General features: G+C 52.3%; 1 protein-coding gene across 1 annotated transcript; it reads right to left on the minus strand.

Annotated features, from left to right (window-relative positions):
- Positions 1-1,521: 1,521 nt before the first annotated feature.
- Positions 1,522-13,860, minus strand: Icoslg (inducible T cell costimulator ligand). Its single transcript, XM_006989444.4, has 7 exons — positions 13,385-13,860; positions 11,771-11,898; positions 10,948-11,304; positions 9,169-9,462; positions 6,228-6,386; positions 4,340-4,369; positions 1,522-3,359 (listed from the first exon to the last, which is right to left on the minus strand). The coding sequence occupies exons 1-7, from the start codon at positions 13,393-13,395 to the stop codon at positions 3,349-3,351; spliced, it is 990 nt and encodes a 329-aa protein (XP_006989506.4). The 5' UTR covers positions 13,396-13,860; the 3' UTR covers positions 1,522-3,348.
- Positions 13,861-17,562: the final 3,702 nt, after the last annotated feature.

Raw genomic sequence — 17,562 nt, forward strand, 5'->3', positions numbered from 1 at the left:
TATAGATGGGGCTGCTGAATACGCCTTGAAGGAGTCTGACCCTGTGTGTGTTCCTCAAGACCATATTTCCCTCCTAGTGTTAGGGACTGGCTAAGGGGGCATCACAGGGCAGATGAAGCCCGGGGACTGAGTACAGGGCAGCTGGATAACGAAGCTCCCGGGCTTTTGCTGTGCACAGCACTGAGAGAGGCTGGGAGTGATGCTGAGTGTAGAGCCCTGGGGTCTGTATGTATGAGTGACTATCCAGCCCCATTGCTAAAAGTGAAGTTATGTCCTTATCCCAGCCTGCAGCTTCCCAACTCAATGGCTGCCTCAGAGCACTGGGGGAGGGAAGGGGGGGTCCCTAGTTCTTTGGGAAACCAGTTCCCATAGCCTGCTTCCTACCCACAACAGCTTACTTTGGAACAGGCCCTCCGACTACACAGCATGCTGGAATCACACCCTCAGAGGATGGGAGGAGCCCTTGGGAAGAGCTCCAAGGTCAGGGGCCTGGAAAGGGAAAGCAGGGGAGCGGGTGTTTGTCAAGGGGAGGTGGGGACAACCAGTGTGTGGTGACCACATGTGACTAAAGGCCTATTGGAAAGGGGGGGCTGGTGGTGAAGTCAGGAGCCTGCTCTGTTCTGGGCTTGGGCTGTGCTGATTAAAGCCAAGAATCCACCAGTCCCCAGGAGGACTTCGTGGGAATGCCTGAAGGGACTGTCAGGGATCTTGGGGAGGGGACTGTCTAGCAAGGGGGTCAGCATGAAGGCCTCTTCTCTACTTTCTGGGGCAAGAGGGACTTCCTACCAATGATCAGCCATAGGGTGGGGACTTTGGGGATTTCTAACTTTGGGAGCCTCAGGGTGGGTAAAGAGGCTTTAGTCAGAGCCTTCACAAGTCTATACCTCCTTGGGCTCCTGGCTCCCCCCGAGCTGTGGATGGGACAAAGGGCTGCATTGGATGAAATCACCCCACATTGCCACAGCAGCTGCCTCCTCCTTGGCTGCACAGGCTTGGCCTCTGTTTAAAAGATTGCCTGGGAGGGAGATCCATCAGTCAAGCTGGTGCTGACCCAGGATGTGTACTCCGTAAGACCGCAAGCTGAAGCATCCTCAGACCCACCTCGGAGCAGACCAGGCAGTAACAGAGAGGAGCCAACTTCTCTTGAGGCTGGACATTCCAGAACCACATCTGTCATTCCAGGCTGGTCTCTATCAGCAATGTCTGAACTGGACAGACCAGTAGACGGACGCCATCTCCACAGAACACAATGAAGAGATGAGGAGCTCAAGGGGCCACCTGCCCTGTCCACTTATCGGAAGGTGACCACTGAGGTCAGGCCTTTCCCCCTGGGGACCTTTCTGGGCTCTATGGGATGCTGAGAGGTACCTCTGGCTTCTGCACCAGGGTTGAAACAAGCCCCAAGGGTGACTGCCCATGTCCCCTGAGGAATAGAGAATGTAGTGGTAGCTCTGCAAGAGCGACAGCTAGGCTGATGGAGCCGGACTCACCACCCTGACACAATCCACCGGACACGAGGCAGAAAGCACATCTTGTATTTATTCCCTTTGTCAGAGTTCTGGGAATCGCGATGAGAACATTGAAATCCAGCCCAGTCGACAACCCAGATAGAGTGACAGCAAGATTCTGGGCTGAAGGAGGGGCAGAGGTTACAGGGCAGGTCTCCAAAATGCTGATGTGCAGGGGTGGGGGTGGGGGGGAGGACTCCCAGGGGTCCATGGGAAGGTGGGGGCCTGCTGGGATCAGCAGGCGATAATATGACTGTAGAACAAGCAGCCCAGGGTCTAGGCAGAGCCCACCGGGGCCCAGTGGATGAGGGTTCCACTGCCTACATAAGCAGTGGAAACAGTGGTTTTGGTGCCCCAAGGGAGCTGGGCTGCAGGGCTGACCTCTTTCTGACCCCAAACTCCCTCCTGAAGTAGACTGGATCTCCCTGCTGGGCTACCACAGACCCACCTGAGACCCCTGGGACATAGCTGCGTCCTGGAACTTGGGGAGGCACTAATTCCTAAACCCCTCTCCTGGGGCACTGCGCCCCAGCTTCTTGCACCCCAGTGGCTCCTTGGGCTTCCTTGCTGTAGCTGCCACCTCAATGAAACGAATGAAATGAAATGAATGAAAATTGCTGTTTTACAGATACGTAATGCTTTGCAGGAAGAAGTGCGTCTTTACACTCATTAAATAAATACGTCCGTGTGAAGAGTCAGAGCAGAAAAGTAGACAGGTCCTCACAATGCTGATCCCCTTGAGCCTGACCAGGGTCCTCACTCCTCAGTCCTGCTCCATCTGGGCCTGGCAGCTCCCACATCTGTCAGCACCGAGCAGTGGCCATATAGCAAGCAGGCCCTTACTGTCCAGGACTTTCAGGCCTCTGGGTAGGAAGCAGGGAAGGTGCTTGCCCACAAGTAGGGTCAGAGGCTGCGTCTCACTGGGGAGTCCCGCGCCCCTGCTCCATCTCCCTGGATGGAGTTACCAAGCGGCCAACTTTGCAGAACCATCTAGAAGCCAAATGGCTAGCTCTAGTCTGGCCAACAACAGAGAGACCCTGGAGGCTGTGGCCACCTAGCGGGTCTGGTGCCTCCAAGAATGGCAGGGTCTTCCTAGGTCCTCATAGGCTGCTGAGGCCGGGTAAGTGCAACTGTTCTTTGTGTTCAGTCTGAAAGACCTAGAGGTTTGCAGGAAGGCTTCCATAGCCACAGGATGATCAGACCCTCCAAAGATGAGCGAGAAGCGCCCATGGGTGGCACATGGGCCGTATTTTGCCTTAAGGCATGTCCCTTTGATGTTGCAAAGCCAAGGACCGCAAACCTCTGAGTCCAGCCATTACTGCCAACAGCAGGTTTTCTGTAGACAAAACTCCACATATCCCTCTAGCAGGCCCCAGTAGGTTGAGACCAGAATAAATAAGGTCAGGCTTTCTCCCCTTCTGAAAGTCCTGTAGGGAAACAGTCTCCAGTGGATTTTGTAGGTGCTTTCAAAGTGGCTCAAATGCCCTTTTTCAAAGAACCTGGGACTGAGTCACTTGCGGGCCCTGCGGGCCCCTGCTGGGGAAGGACCTCCCCACAAGCTCCTCCTCTCTGTGCCGATGGCTGGGCAGGGGCTATTCACTGGAGGCTCCGTATTCTGATGTTGCTGCGACCCACTGGAAAGGTCTCCCTCGAGGTTTCCGGTGTTAACCCTCTGCGCCTCTCAAGGCTGGGGACTCCTGTCTTCCACCACAGCACATAAGCAGACAGCTCATTGTCCCGCTCTGCCACCAGGCCTGTGGAAGTCGGTTGTGAAGCTGTATCCAACATGCACCGGGTGGCATCTCACAGAAGCCCAGTCTACATCCTGGGCAGAGTCCTGTCAGGCATGGTCTGAAGGAAGAAGAGACAGGAAAGTAAAGGCAGGTCCTGCCTACTCATGCCTGCCAGGCAAGCACTTACCACTGAGCCATCCTTCATGTTTTCATTTTGGAGACAATGAAATGATTCTTCCCAGGACGCAGACTGGTGAAGGGAAAGGGACTAAAAACTAGAAGCAGCTGGCTAGAGGAGCCACATGATTGGGTTAGGACCAAGAGGCCCAGAGCTCTTCAAGTTTGTCCCAAAGTGGCCTGACACTAGCTTGTCGAGCCTGGAGTGGGAGGTGTCGGCCATCGAAGCCTGCTCACCTAGGTAAGCAAACAGGCCCTCCCTGCCACACCCCACACCCCCACACTGAGGGGACCACACACCCTGTCACCTCTAAGAGGGAAAAGCCAAGTTCAGGGAGGTACAATCACTTTGAGGTGGCAAAAGTCCTTAAAGTCAGGGATATCGCCAGGCTGTGGTGGCAAACGCCTTTGACCCCAGCACTCAGGAGGCAGAGGCAGGCGGATCTCTGTGAGTTTGAGGCCAGCCTGGTCTACAGAGCAAGATCCAGGACAGGCTCCAAAACTACACAGAGAAACCCTGTCTCGAGAAAAAACAAATAAACAAAACAAAAACAAAAACAAACAAACAAAAAAGCCAGGGATATCTTGTGGTGGTCAACCAACAGCTCGTGTGGATGTCTTTCCAATACTGGGCTATGAATCCACACCTCTGGAGACTATGGAAGGTCCATCTGCCCTGTTCTCAAGACTATAGAGCACACTTCCACCAAGCGAGACAGAGCTGCCAGAGTCACAGAGTCGATGGGTCCCACAGAGCAGAGGCAGGGGGGCCCTGGGGACCCTACTGTGCAGGGTCCAGAAGTTTCCACCACAGGGCAGGGTTTCTACATCTATGGAATCATCAGCTATTTAAAACTACCAACTGAAGGTGTGAAGGGCCATGACACCTCAGCCAAGCTGCTGCCCCCAAGGCACACTCACCTGTGAGTTCCTGCTCTACAGTCCGGGGACCTGCAGGTCAAAGCAGATAGGTTCAGGCTTTGTTGGAGGGTAAGCTCACAGTGGTGTCACCCCTACTGTCCACCATCTCCCCAAAGCTTCTGCTCTGGGCAGAAGAGGCTTCCCACAGGGGCTTTCCAGACAACCTTGCTTTTAAGGGAAGATGAATTTTAAGGAACAAGTGTACAGGGAGCAGTTATAGTTTTCTTTAGTTATAATAAAAGATAAATTAGATACAAAACTTTAGACTTACCAAGATAGATATTTTCTCCAATTTTTCCAGATGCAAATGGATTAGATAGTGTTGTCGTAATTCTTACTTAATAACTGTTTTGTTGTATATAATCTTACTATGTTAAGGTTAAAACCCTCCTTTTTAATTAGACAAAAAGGGGGAAATGCTGTGGAATGATTCTCTTGTACACTGTAAAGATGCATCACTTGAATTGGTTTAATAAAACGCTGACTGGCCAGGAGCCAGGCAGGAAGTGTAGGTGGGGCAACCAAACTAAGAATGCTGGGAAGAGGAAGGGTGGAATCAGGAGTCACCAGCCAGATGCAGAGGAAGCAAGATGAGAATGCCACACTGAGAAAAGGTACCAAGCCATGTAGCTAAACATAAATAAGAATTATGAGTTAATTTAAGTGTAAGAGCTAGTTAGTAATAAGCCTGAGCTACTGGCCTAGTATTTATAATAAATATTAAGCCTCTGAGTCAATTATTTGGGAAGTGGCTGTTGGGTATTTGAGAGTGGCTGTGGGACACAGAAAAACTTCCACCTACAGTTACTTTATGTCAGGGCTGGAGAGGTGGCTCAGTGGTTAAGAGCACTTGCTGTGTGTGGGGGGGGCAAGTGGGAGGAGGGAAGAGAGGGATCTGGGGTTGATATGTAAAATGAATAAAAAATTTCTTAATTAAAAAAAAGCATATGCTGCTCTTGCAGAGGACCTGGGTTCAGCTCCCAACACCCACATGGTGGCTCACAACCACCTATAACTTTAGTTCTAGGGGATCCATGCTCTTTTCTGACCTCTTTGGGCTTCTGCACACAGGTAGTACACATATATACTCAGGCGCACACACATACAAGTAAAATTATATATATATATATGTGTGTGTGTGTGTGTGTGTGTGTGTGTGTATTTTTTTCTATAGTGGTGCATTGTGTCCCCAGCTCAGGGACCCTGGCACAGTCTGGCCAGATCAGTGGGGCCATGGGCCAGGGGGAGCAGTTCAGACATCGCTGGTATTGGCCACAAACTGGGAACATAAGGGCGGCTTGTAGGGAAGGAAAGAAGGTTTTTGTCAGGGGCTGAGCCAGGCTGTGAGCTGGCACAGGCTCCACTTAGCTTCATCCACTTCCTGAGTCCTTCCAACATTTCTAAACTTCCTGGCCATAGACTCTGCACTGTGGCCCATGTGCAAGATGTGGTGACTTCACTACTTTCTGGGCCTGTCCTTGGAGTGCACAAAACTCCAGGCACATGGTCTTGCCCGTGACTTAGAGCAGCATCAGTTGGCTTCCACAGAAATGAAGTATATCCCTTCTCTGGGAACTGAACTTGTATCCTTTAGAACATAAGTGTGAGTATGAGCCTTCAAAGGCTGAGTACTCTCCAGCCCATCCATGCCACCTCTGAATCTAGACTCCAGCATGCCCTAGAGCCTGGGAAATGAGCTTCTTGTCACTAGAGTGGCTCTATTGAAAACAGAGGGTCTAAGCCTCTTCTGGGAGGCTTCAGGCTCTTGCTGAGCATGCTTATGCTTTTAAAAGCGGCCCTTAAATGAAATCTCAAAGAGTGTAGGAAGCTGTAAGAACCAAAGCATTTACAGCAACAGAGTAGACGTGTCAATGAGTCTCATGCGAACCTTCATAGCGTCTGTGGAGACACCTGCTTCTGTAACCCCAGGCGAAAGCCAGTACCACCAGTACTACAGCGAGGATGCTGAAAACGACCGCGTAGCTCCTCTGGTTGTCGCTTTTTGGTGGGTTCTCTGTGCTCCTGTCATTGTTTCCAGTGGAATTTTCTGCAGGAAAGGGGAAATGGGCTGGGGATGTGGCTCAGTGGGTACAGGGCTCGCTGAGCTTACATTAAGCTCTGGGTTCAATCCCAGCACCACGTAAACTGGGTGTGGCGAAACACACCTATAATCCCAGCACTCCAGAGGTGAAGGCAGAGGATCAGTTCAGGGTCACCTTGGTTACACTGTGAGTTTGAGGCCAGCCTAGGCTACAGGAGACCCTGTCTAAGGAAAGGAAAGGTGGCCATGCGGTGGTGGCTCACACCTTTAATCCCAGCACTGGGAGGCACAGGCCAGCCTGGCCTAAAGAGCGAGTTCCAAGACAGGGCTACAAAGAGAAACCCTGTTTCAAATCCCCCTTCCTCCACCCCAAAAAGAAAAAGGAAATGGGAACATGCCCAAGACTTAAAGACCTTGATGGGAAGTCTTTTCCATGGAAAGAAGTGGGCAGCAGATTTTTTTAAAAACTTCCTTCTCATCACTGTGTGAGTTTTAAAATCTCAGGCTGGTATAGGGGTGCTCTTTCAGGCAAGGGTCCCCGTCCTACTATGAAACTTGGAGCCTCGGTCAGTCCCTGGGCTTGCAAGGGAAGGGTATGAAAGAAATATACTCTTCTGGGGGTGACACTCTTTGACGTTTGTACAATACACGGGTACCCACTGTGTGGCAATTCTGTAGCACTGAGTATGCCAATACAGTGGCATCACTGACCCCAAAGAAGGCAGCCCCTCCTTATACCACTGCACCCCAGTTCCTGGCCTCTTCTCACCTGCCTTCTCCTTCTGTAGACCACTTCCTATTCACAGAATCACCCTTCTGATTTCTGGGGCCTGGCTTGGTTCCTCACCTAGACTGGGAGAGCTATGACCTCTGGGGAGGGTCTTGTCTTTGTCGTCCATAGAGGACCTAGCCAGCAGCCACACCCAGCTGAATGCCCTGAGGTGGGCACATGTTCAAAGGCAGAAAATGTGGGGGAGTGCCCTGGTATGGCCCTCTATCCTTTCTGGAGGACATGGGAGAATACAGCAGATGGCAATTAATAATTTAGGTGTTGGCCCACCAGATGAATAATTCTCTGATGGAGGAACCCCATTCAAGCAAAGCTTATGGGGCCATTGACTCTGAACACTGTTGTTTCTGTGTCTAATTTTTCTCATGTGCCATTACATTTCTTCCCTAAAAACAGCTATGGTAGTTTCCCCATTGATTGTGTGCCTATCTCATGAATATATTCCATCTTTTTGGGCACGCATATAGCTGTGGATGGTCAGGAAAATGATGTCTGCTTAAGCTGTATAATTTTGATGAATAGAAGTAATAATAGGATTTTTTTTTATTATTCAGACTGACATAGGAAAGTAACAGTATTCTCAGTCACAGAAACAGCTAATTTTAGACTTTAAAGCAAATCCAAAATAGACTAATTGCCCGTGGAGATGAGCTGTACAAGGTGTCTGTTTGTTAAACCAAAGCCAGGCTGATAACATAAAGACATAAGCCCCTGCAGCAATTGACTTTCTGCACATACTCCTAACCTCAAGGTTCAGCCAACCGTTTATTGTTTCAGTGCTGAATTTCAATGTCACTCTCCATGATGACTCCCAGGCTATGTGCATGGCCAAGCGTTACTCACTGGCCAGTCAATGTGACATCCCTAGCCTGAGAGAAACTAGGTGGTCAGAATGGCTTTGTTTCTTATTGTTTACTCAAGAAATGTTGTGTGACCCTGAAAATAGGATTCATATTTGTCCAGAGTTTTCTGCTGTAGTGGGACATGTGGCTGAATGCATAGAGAAAGAAGTGTGTGGGAGAGAGAAAAGAGATGTGTGTCTATAGGATAGAGATGCATATGTGTAGGAGAGAGGTATGGGAAAAGAGAGAGATGTGGAAAGAAGCCGAGTAGCTATGTAGGAGAAAGAGCTGTGTAGAGAGATGGAGTAATAGCTATGTTAAGATATATGTGAGAGAGAGACGTGTGTAGAAGAGAGACATAGCTCCGTGAAAAGAGATTTGACTGTGTAGAGATGTATGGCTATGCAGGAGAGAGATGTATGTATGTAAAGAGAGATATGCAGATGTATAAGATGTATATAAAGAATGTAGCTATAAGCCGGGAGGTGGTGGTGCACACCTTTAATCCCAGCACTCAGGAAGCAGAGGCAGGTGGATCTCTGTGAGTTTGAGGCCAGCCTGGGCTACAGAGCGAGTTCCAGGACAACTAGGGCTGTTACACAGAGAAACCTTGTCTTGAAAAATAAAAAATAATAAAAAAAGAATAAGAATGTAGTTATATAGAGACGGAGAGATTTTCAGAAAGAGGATTTTTCAAGATGAAGTAAAAGAGAAAGTTGCCATCAGAAAGTGTGTGTTTCCTTATTTTCTCCTCAGACAGGAAAGTCTAACCCTTGCCACATTCATGGATTTTTTTTTTTTTTTTACATACCCTGGTGCTGACCAGAGGCTGCTCCCCGCTCCCCCCGCATGGAGTGTTAAGTTCTGTGGCTCCTGAGGTATACCAGGCCCTGCAGGGCCTCAGTCATCACTGGTTCAAGAGCCCAAGAAACAGCTGCTGTGGATGACAGCCACGCTAACCATTTGTCTGGACAGTGAGTACAGGTTACTGTGACAGGCCTGAGCAGGAATCTCTATCCCTGCCTTCAGAAACCAAGAGCGCTCCTTGCTACTTTATGATTACTGATCTTCTGAAAGGAGTCTATTCATGACTGGGCCTCTCCTATCCCACAACCTGGATGCTCCCTGAATCCCTGTACCCCGGCCTAGGCCTCACCTGCCTGGCTGATGCTGGTGAGGTTCTGGTGGAGAACCACATTCTCTACACAGCAGCTAACATTCACATGGGTCAGCCATGGGATCCTCAAGGTGCTGACCACATCATATAGGCCCCGCTCATTCAAGTAGACAGTGTTATTCTGCAGGGCCTCGTCTATCAGGCTGTTGTCCGTCCTGTTGATCCAGTACAGGTTGGGCTTTGGGTAGCCATTGGTGGACATGCAGGTGAAGGTGAGTCCCTGGCCTTCGGTGGGGTTGCCGGAGGTGCTGATGACGGGTGTGCTGAAGTTCGCTGCAGGGAAAAGGAGGCAGTGGTGAGGGAGGCTCAGACCAGTGGGGAAGCATCACCAAAGCAAAGCCAAGGAAGCTCACGCTGCCTGCGGGGCCGGATGCCCCACAGATACGGACGGCTAAATCTTCGCTGCCAATTTGACTGGACGAAATCCACCTGCTCTTAGACAAACCTCTAGGTATGTCTATGAGGGGGTCCAGAGGATTGACTGAATTAACTCCCATGATGCACTGGGAGAACGGATAAGAAGAGAACAGGGGGTGCTAGAAGGGATGGTCCAGAGCACCAGCTACTCTTCCAGAGGACTTGGGTTGGATTCCTAGCACCTGCACAGACGCTCACAACCACCCATCTGTAACTCCAGCCCCACATGATCCGATCCCCTCTGTGGCCACCGGGCATGCACATAGTACACAGACACGCATGCAGACAAAACACCCATTCACATAAACATTTGAAAAGAAGGGGAAAAGAGCTGATAGCCAGCCTGCCCTTCTCTTTGCATCCTGGTCTGCCGTGTGCTGAAGAGCCAGCCGCCGCCACACGCTCCTGACGTCCCCTGTGCTGCCCTGCCTCCATGCCTCTCCCTCCAGGATGGATGGCCTGAAATCTGAAACTATGGGATGTCTCTGTTCCTTTGTTGTCTGTATCAGGCGTTTTGGTCACATTGCTGCAAGACTTAATGTCATTAATGCAGCTAGTCATGGTGTGGGGGGAGGAGGGGTGTGAAGAATAACACTGAGCGTGGCGGGCTGTGACGGCTCCCATGCCAAACCTCTGATCCCTCAGGTGGGCCTAGTTTTCCTCACTGGGGACATACTGCCGCCCCACCAAATCCTTGGTGGAGTTAGGCTTTCCCTTAAAGCCGACCTTATTTAGATGTCCAGCACTCTTTACTTCTTGTGTATGTACACATTTGAGAACATGCTGGGGGCGTGAGGGGGCTGCATGTGCACGTGTGTAGGGGTGCACACGTGTAGGAGCGCACGTAGAAGCCGGAGGACAGCCTCTACTGTTCCACAGCAGCTGTCGACTTTGTTTTTTTTTAGGGGGCAAAGGTGCTCACTGGCCCAAAGCTCAGTGGGCTAGGCTGGCTAGCCAGTGAGCCAAGGATCCACCTATCTCTGCCTCCCTGGTGCTAGGACCCAATGAATGCCACTGTGCCTGACTTTAGATGGGTGCTGGGACTGAACTCAGGGCCTCGTGTTAGTATGATAAGCACGCTACTGAATGAGCCATCGCCCCACTCCCCATTAACTCAGTTTTTAGTATCTACTTTGAGCTGAGTTGGGCCGTTGAAGACAGAGCTGGCTAGATAGGCAGTTCTCTGAAATCAGGGGGTCTTTGAGTTTTGGACTCTGCTCAGATCAGAGCTGTGCAGGTAAACAGAAGCCCACCACAGAGACAGGCTGGCCTGGGGTTTCCTCAGGAATGTTCAAGAGCATCAGGCTGAGTAAAGCCCATTCTCTGCTTGGAGGGTCTTACCTGCCACATGCAGCCTGACCATCTTTGTTAAGATCTTTCCTAACTCTGTAGACTCCCTAAACACTTGGCACGTGAACTCCTGGGTGTCCTGGGGGGTGACGTTCTGCAGGTTCAGAGAGAAGTTACCCTTCTCCATGTGTTTCAGTGACAGATGGGCCCGGTTCTTGTAGTGGTTGTCTGCATACATCCCTGTAGACCCATTAGGCAGGTAGTAAGTCACCACAGTTTTGGGGTGGTGATTCTCGATTTGCCAATAGACATACAGATCACTCAAATTGAAATGGCTTCCGTGGGGATAAACACAGCTGAGCTCCACATCGCTGCCCACCATCGCGTGGATTTCCTCGACTTCACTCTCTGCAGAGATTACAAAATAGCACAATTTATTACTCACTCACAATCCCAACACTAATCCTATCCCAACCCAACAAGGCAAGAAAGGAATTTATGACTCAGCTTCATTAGGAGGGTGGGTGAGGGTCTTGTATCAACCTCAGGTGTAAGGTACAAGCTTCCACCTAGTGCCAACGCTGGTCCCTCCCAGGCTTTGCAAGAAGCCCCCAGCTCTTCTCAAAGGTGGCTTTTATGGTTCACCGTGCAAAGAGACCAAAAGGGACATTCTATTGACCCCAAGCAAGGAATGCAATGGGAAGTATAGAGTTTGGAAAAGCACTTCCCTTTATGATCTCCAACCCTGTATATCAACCTAGGTGTGGTCCCCGCTCTCTCCAATGGGCCTCTGGAGAGGCCAGAGGGCCTGTGACGAGGGCTTCCCTAATGCCCTGCATCTATGCCTTGCACAGCATGAAGCGTCCCAACTTACCAGCCCGCAGGCTGCTGAGGAGCAGCAAGAGCAGACCAGGACTGGAAAAGAACCCTCCTGAGAGACAAATGAGACGCTGCTTCTTCCAAACCGGCCGGCTGGTTCCCAAGGGCAGGAAACGGGGACACCTGTCAGAGATGTGAACTCCCTGTAGAAGGACCCTTGGCTGGTATTCCACAGAGACCTCAGAGAATCCAACCAGGACCATACACCTCCCTTCCCCCCACCCACAGCAAGTCCCCAGAGCCTGACAGCCCCCACACACTGAAAGATAGTTGATTTGTGTGATGAAAAAGGACACTGAGAACCACTGCTGAGCCCTGTGTCTCCTCCCCGTGACCTAACTTTCCTGAAGAGGAGGAACACAAGACTGTAGGAAGCTGCATCTGAGGTGATGATGACATGGAGACACCTGATGGCCCCAAGGGAGGCATCCTCCAGGTGAGGAGCAGAACTGTCTAAAACCAAACTGGGTGAGATTCCATGTTTCAGACCCTTGGAGGCTGGGATGCTTCTCCCAGACTCTCGAGAGACTTTTGTGTCCTGGGAGACTCAGCCTTGTCCTCTCCTCTTACAAGCCACACAGAAAGCCTTGCCAGTGTGTGTGTGTGTGGGGGGACGGACATGAGGGGGTGGGGGAGTGAGTAGGGGGTGGGGAAGGGGAGGTCCCTCACCCTACTCTAAAGCAACCTTGAATACTTCACCCAGCACTTGCCCAGTCTTGCAAGACTGTCTGTTCTATGCAGGCGCTGCTTGGGGTGAAGACCTTACATAGACGCTTTTCGGGTGTCCATGCACCTTCGACATCTGAAACGTCACCCTCCCTCAACCGCAGTCCTGAAACTGCTCCGGAGATTGTCGCAAGAGAAACCCTTCTTCGTCAGTGGCGGGCAAGCCACTGTGCCTCCGTCCTAGGGATCCCCCACACACACACAACTCAAGCCAGTCACTGCCCATCAGGGACTCCACAGCCTGCACGTGCTTCCCTTTTCTCTCCCTGGAGACTCTGTAGGTAGGACACCTGTGGACAGAGGGTCTCACCAAGTAGCCAAGAGAAACGGGGTATCCACTTGCACAAGTGCCGAGGAGATATTGTAGCAAAAAGCCGGAGTGCAAAAACTACCACGCACACACCCTTCCCACTTCCCCCTGCCCAGCTGGATCTGTGAAGTATGCCAAGTGTAGCGAGGAGGCGCCCTGTCCCCAAGTGGTGGGTATCAGCCAGTCTTTGAGGTAGCACACATCCTTCCTTCTGGGAAGTCAGCAGGGAGAAGGGCGGCGGCGAGTAAGCCTGTGCCGGAGACTGGTGTGAGTCTTCACCTTCAGCCTCGGATTTTGCTCTCCAGCCTCCTCCCACGAGCGAGCGGCCCGCCCACGCGCCCCGGCTGGTCGGCGGTACAAGCCGGTTGGCCCCGAGCCGCCCCCTGCCGTTCATGCAGGCAGGTCCAGGTGAGACGGTGGGGAACAGGGGACATCCGCGCCTCGATTGGGCCGCTGCGCTACCGTCGGGCGCTCTGAGCCCCGACTACGGGTGGGTCCCCGGCTCCAGCCCACGGCTCCCCCATCCACCACCACCCCACTCCACTCACGGGACACGATCGCGAAAGGACTCACTTCGGCAACATGGTGCGCGCGCAGACTCCGGGCTGCTGGACCCTCGGGGCGCGTAGAGCTGCAGCTGCCGGAGTCCCGGAGTCCTCGGGGGCCACGGAGAGCTGGGGCTGCCAAGACTCGGGGCGCGGAGATCTGGGGCTGCCGAGACTTGGGGCGCAGGAACCGCTGTAACTGCGCTCGCTAGCGCTACGCGTCTGGCCCGGTTGGGTACAGCCCCAGATCCCCGCCCTCGGCCCGTCCCTCCCGCCACAGCCTAGAGGGGGCGGGAGGAGGCGGGAGCGGAAGGTCTCACTCGTTCAGGCTCCCTGAGAGCCTCTGACTGGGCAGGGACAGAGCCCGCTTGTCGGCGGGGAGGAGACAAGGGCCTGAGTTACAGGTGCGAGGGCATAGGATGGTTTGCAAATCCCGTCCAGCGCCAAAGGACGGGCGGCACCGAGGGTACGTGTGGGAAGACACAGCACTCAGCTGCTGGCCCCCCGACATTGCCCAGAACATACCGGGTCAGGCCGCTGCATCCTTCCTCTAGAGCTCCGTGTCTTGCACAGGATGAACCTGGGTTCAGAGTCCCAGATCCCCGACTAAGCACCGGAGATAAGTGGAGAACCTAAAGACTAGGAATTAATGAGTGGAAGGCAGGCAGGTGGCAGAGGAGTGGGGGCCAGCGGGAGGGAGGAAGGGGGGGGAAGCAGGGGCTCCTCTCTAGTCCAGCCCTCCTGTCACCCAACTATTTCCCAGTCTTCGAAGGTTTGGTGAAGCCGAACGTTTGCCCAGGAAGACATTGAAGAGCCTGGGTTGGTGTTTCGTTTTTTAACCTCAAAAGCCAGGCAGACCTGGCAATCCTGTTCCCAGCCTTATGTTGCCTGGCACTCAATCCGGGAGCGGCCTAAGGGTTCACAGGTGCCGACCCCTAGGCCTGAGTCTAAGGACTCCCACATCACTCCATTCCACGCTTTCTCCCCTGCTCCAGCTGCCAGTGAGTTGAGAATGTGGAGGCCAGGAGGGGGACAGGTTCCCGCCCACCCCCACCCACAACACACACACACACACACACACACACACACACACACACACACACACACACACACTGCTTACCACTTGAGGTCTGCTGATGTGTTCCTCACCAGGCAGGAGGGATGTGCACTGTCACCGTTTTATCTCGCCAGCTACTGATCAGGAAGGAGCAACAAGCCATCTGACCCAAGCCCTAAGGTACAGGAGGCATACTCCCTTGACTCCATGCCTCTTGGAAGGATGTCGTAAGGTCAGCAGAGCTTTAGTGAACACGGTTAAAGTCCTAGGTGAGCACCACAGATCTCGGCTGGTTGGTGGCGGCGGCGAGGGCACACACCTTTAATCCCAGTACACGGGAGGCAGAGGCAGGCAGGTATCTCTTGAGTTTGAGTCCACCGTGGTCTACAGAGTGAGTCCCAGGACAACCTGGGCTACACAGAGAAACCCAGTCTCAAAAAACCAGAGAGAAGGAAAAGAGACCGAAATCCTTGGCTCTTGGCAGTCACCACCAGGGAGCAAGCAGGCAGGCTGAGGCAAGCTCCAGGGAACAGAAGAGGCGAAAGGGAGGTGGCAACCAGAGCTGCTGAGGGAAGCATCCTGGGAGGGAGGTTTGGAGGCCCTCCTGAAGGGAGGGGCTGCCTTCTTTTTGTGCTAGGAGAAACAGAAGTATCGGAACTTGACCCCTGGGCTCTGAGAGAGATAATCCAGGAGTCTTGCTGGGTACCGCCTTGGGTTGGTGGCCTGAGTTGTGTCCCTATCTCCCCACACTAGGTTGGCAGCAGCTGAGGGAGGCTTCATCAGAAGACGGTGTTGAGTTGCCCTGGCATCACTGGGCAGATGAAGAGGATGGGTGCTGCTGAGGGGTAGCACCATGCCCTCCCTATGTTCCAACTCCCCTGGCCAGAGGCTCCCCAGTTCCACTCCAGAAGTACAGCCCTGTCGCTAATCTCAAGACTCTCTGATTGGATAGGCCTGACTTGACGTCAACCTCTGGGCCCATCACTGATGCCCAGGGACCCGAACAGCACCCCCACTGGCTGACACTTAGGCCACTCTTTGTCTTGTGTCCACCTGGGTGACCAACCCTCAACCCCATACCCAGCAGTTCTTCCTGGCAGACAGTGGGAAGCTATGGTTGGAGGGGCTTTCGTGGCAAAGTTGGACCATGCGATGGCTAGCAAAGTGGCAGGGACTGGAGGTCTTCAGAAATGGGTGCCCCGCCCCCCTCCACATCTGGGATCTCAGAAAGCCAAATGCCGTTCTCTAGGCAGAGGGATCTTAGCAGAGCAAGGAAGTGAACTGAACCTCAGAAGTGGACACTAGGCAGAGCTGGGCAGAGGAGGAGCCCCCGGGAGAAGGGGACGCCAAGGCAGGAGACAGTGGCAAGTATGTGGCTGGGCTCAAATCCCACCTTTGCTTCCTGGGCATTGTGCACCATCAAGTAAATTACTTAGTGCTGGCAACACAGGGACACTGTGAGCCTGTAAGACAGAGGTCCTCAAGCTGTGGGTCACGACCAACTTGAGGGTCAAATGATCCTTTCACAGGGATCACCTAAGACCATCAGAAAACACAGATATTTACACTATGATCCATAGTAGTAGCGAAGTTACAGTTATGAAGTAGCAACACATAAAATTCACCACACCATGAGGAACTGTATTAAAGGGTCACAGCATTAGCAAGGGTGGGAACCACTGCTGTAAGACACTGAGTAGTCAATCCTGAGTTAGTGCACACCCTGACACTACATGGGTCTCGTGCAGATAGACTTCTGCTTTGATTTGGTTTTGAGAAAGGATCACTCTAGGCTGGCCCCCAGTTCTCAGTCCTCCTGCTTCTGCCTCCCCGGTGCTGGGATTATAGGCATACACCACCATACCCTGCTCACACACAGTATTTTAAGGCAAACGGAGCTGGGAGACTGTGGCTGGGGCATAGTTTTGGCTTTGCCTTTAAAGGTGTCTGTTCCTGGCAAGCAGATGTGGGAAGGCTGGCAGTCGGATGTGAGATCCAGTAGACATCATATATTCATGCAGACTTGGGGCTCTTTTTTTTTTTATTTTTTTTTATTTCAGGGCTGAGGACCAAACCCTGGGCCTTGCGCTTGCTAGGCAAGCACTCTACCACTGAGCTAAATCCCCAACCCCTTTAGACTTGGGGCTCTCAAGGTTTCCAAATATGATGGAACAAAATGTGGAAAGTGTGTAGCCTCAAGTGTCTGCTGGGTACTCAGAGACCAGTGAACCTTCTAGCAGGGCAGCTTGGCCTTGCCACATCCCTGGAGACCACAACAACGACTGCCTTTAACATCACAGACATTTGTGGATACTGAGAGTGATTCCTGGCTGGAGGAAGTCACTTTTTTCTCTTAGGGTCTGTCCACTTCCTAGGGGCAGCTACAGCTAATCATCTCTGTGTCTCTCTCACTCACACACACACAACAGCTCTGGGAGCTAGAGAGATGGTTCACCACTGCCCGGCCGCCTCACTTTTTAAAAAAGAAACGCCTTTAATCCCAGCACTTGGGAGTCAGAGCCAGACAGATCTCTGTGAGTTTGAGGACAGCCTGATCTACAGAGTGAGTTCCAGGATAGCTAGGACTGTTACACAGAGAAACCCTGCCTCGAAAAATCAACCAATCAATCCAATAATAAGTAAATTTTAAAAAAGCATGAATTTGTGGAGATCCATGGTACTGTAAGCTTGAGTAGGAGTGGCTGCCACTCTCTCCAGAGCCCTTGCCACATTTATCTGGTTGTTGGTGGTCATGGGTTTATGCTTTCTGCTTCTACTGCTTGATCGGGTGACCTGGGTGGGTAGACCCCTGGCCTAAGCAGGAATTCCTGTAACCTGTGCTCACATACACACAGGCCACAGAAGATGACTTACAGGAGTGGGGTCTTGAGACTCGAACTCATGTAGGCTTGGGAGCAAGCATCTGTAACCCATGAACCGAACCACCTTACTGGCCCCAGAATTGCCCGAGACATGGAGAAGTCCTATCTACTGACCCAAGACAGCTCCTCTCCTACTTCAGAATCCAACACCGGTCCAGTCTCCTTTCACAGAGCACTGCCCAGAGCAAGGTCAGTGCCAGTACGGACCCGGTGGGTCCTGAGCCCAGCTGCAGTGCTCAGGCAGTTTGAGTCTCTTCGGCGTCTGAA

This window comes from Peromyscus maniculatus, chromosome 21 (genome assembly GCF_049852395.1).
Source record: "Peromyscus maniculatus bairdii isolate BWxNUB_F1_BW_parent chromosome 21, HU_Pman_BW_mat_3.1, whole genome shotgun sequence".
Taxonomy (NCBI): Eukaryota; Metazoa; Chordata; class Mammalia; order Rodentia; family Cricetidae; genus Peromyscus; species Peromyscus maniculatus.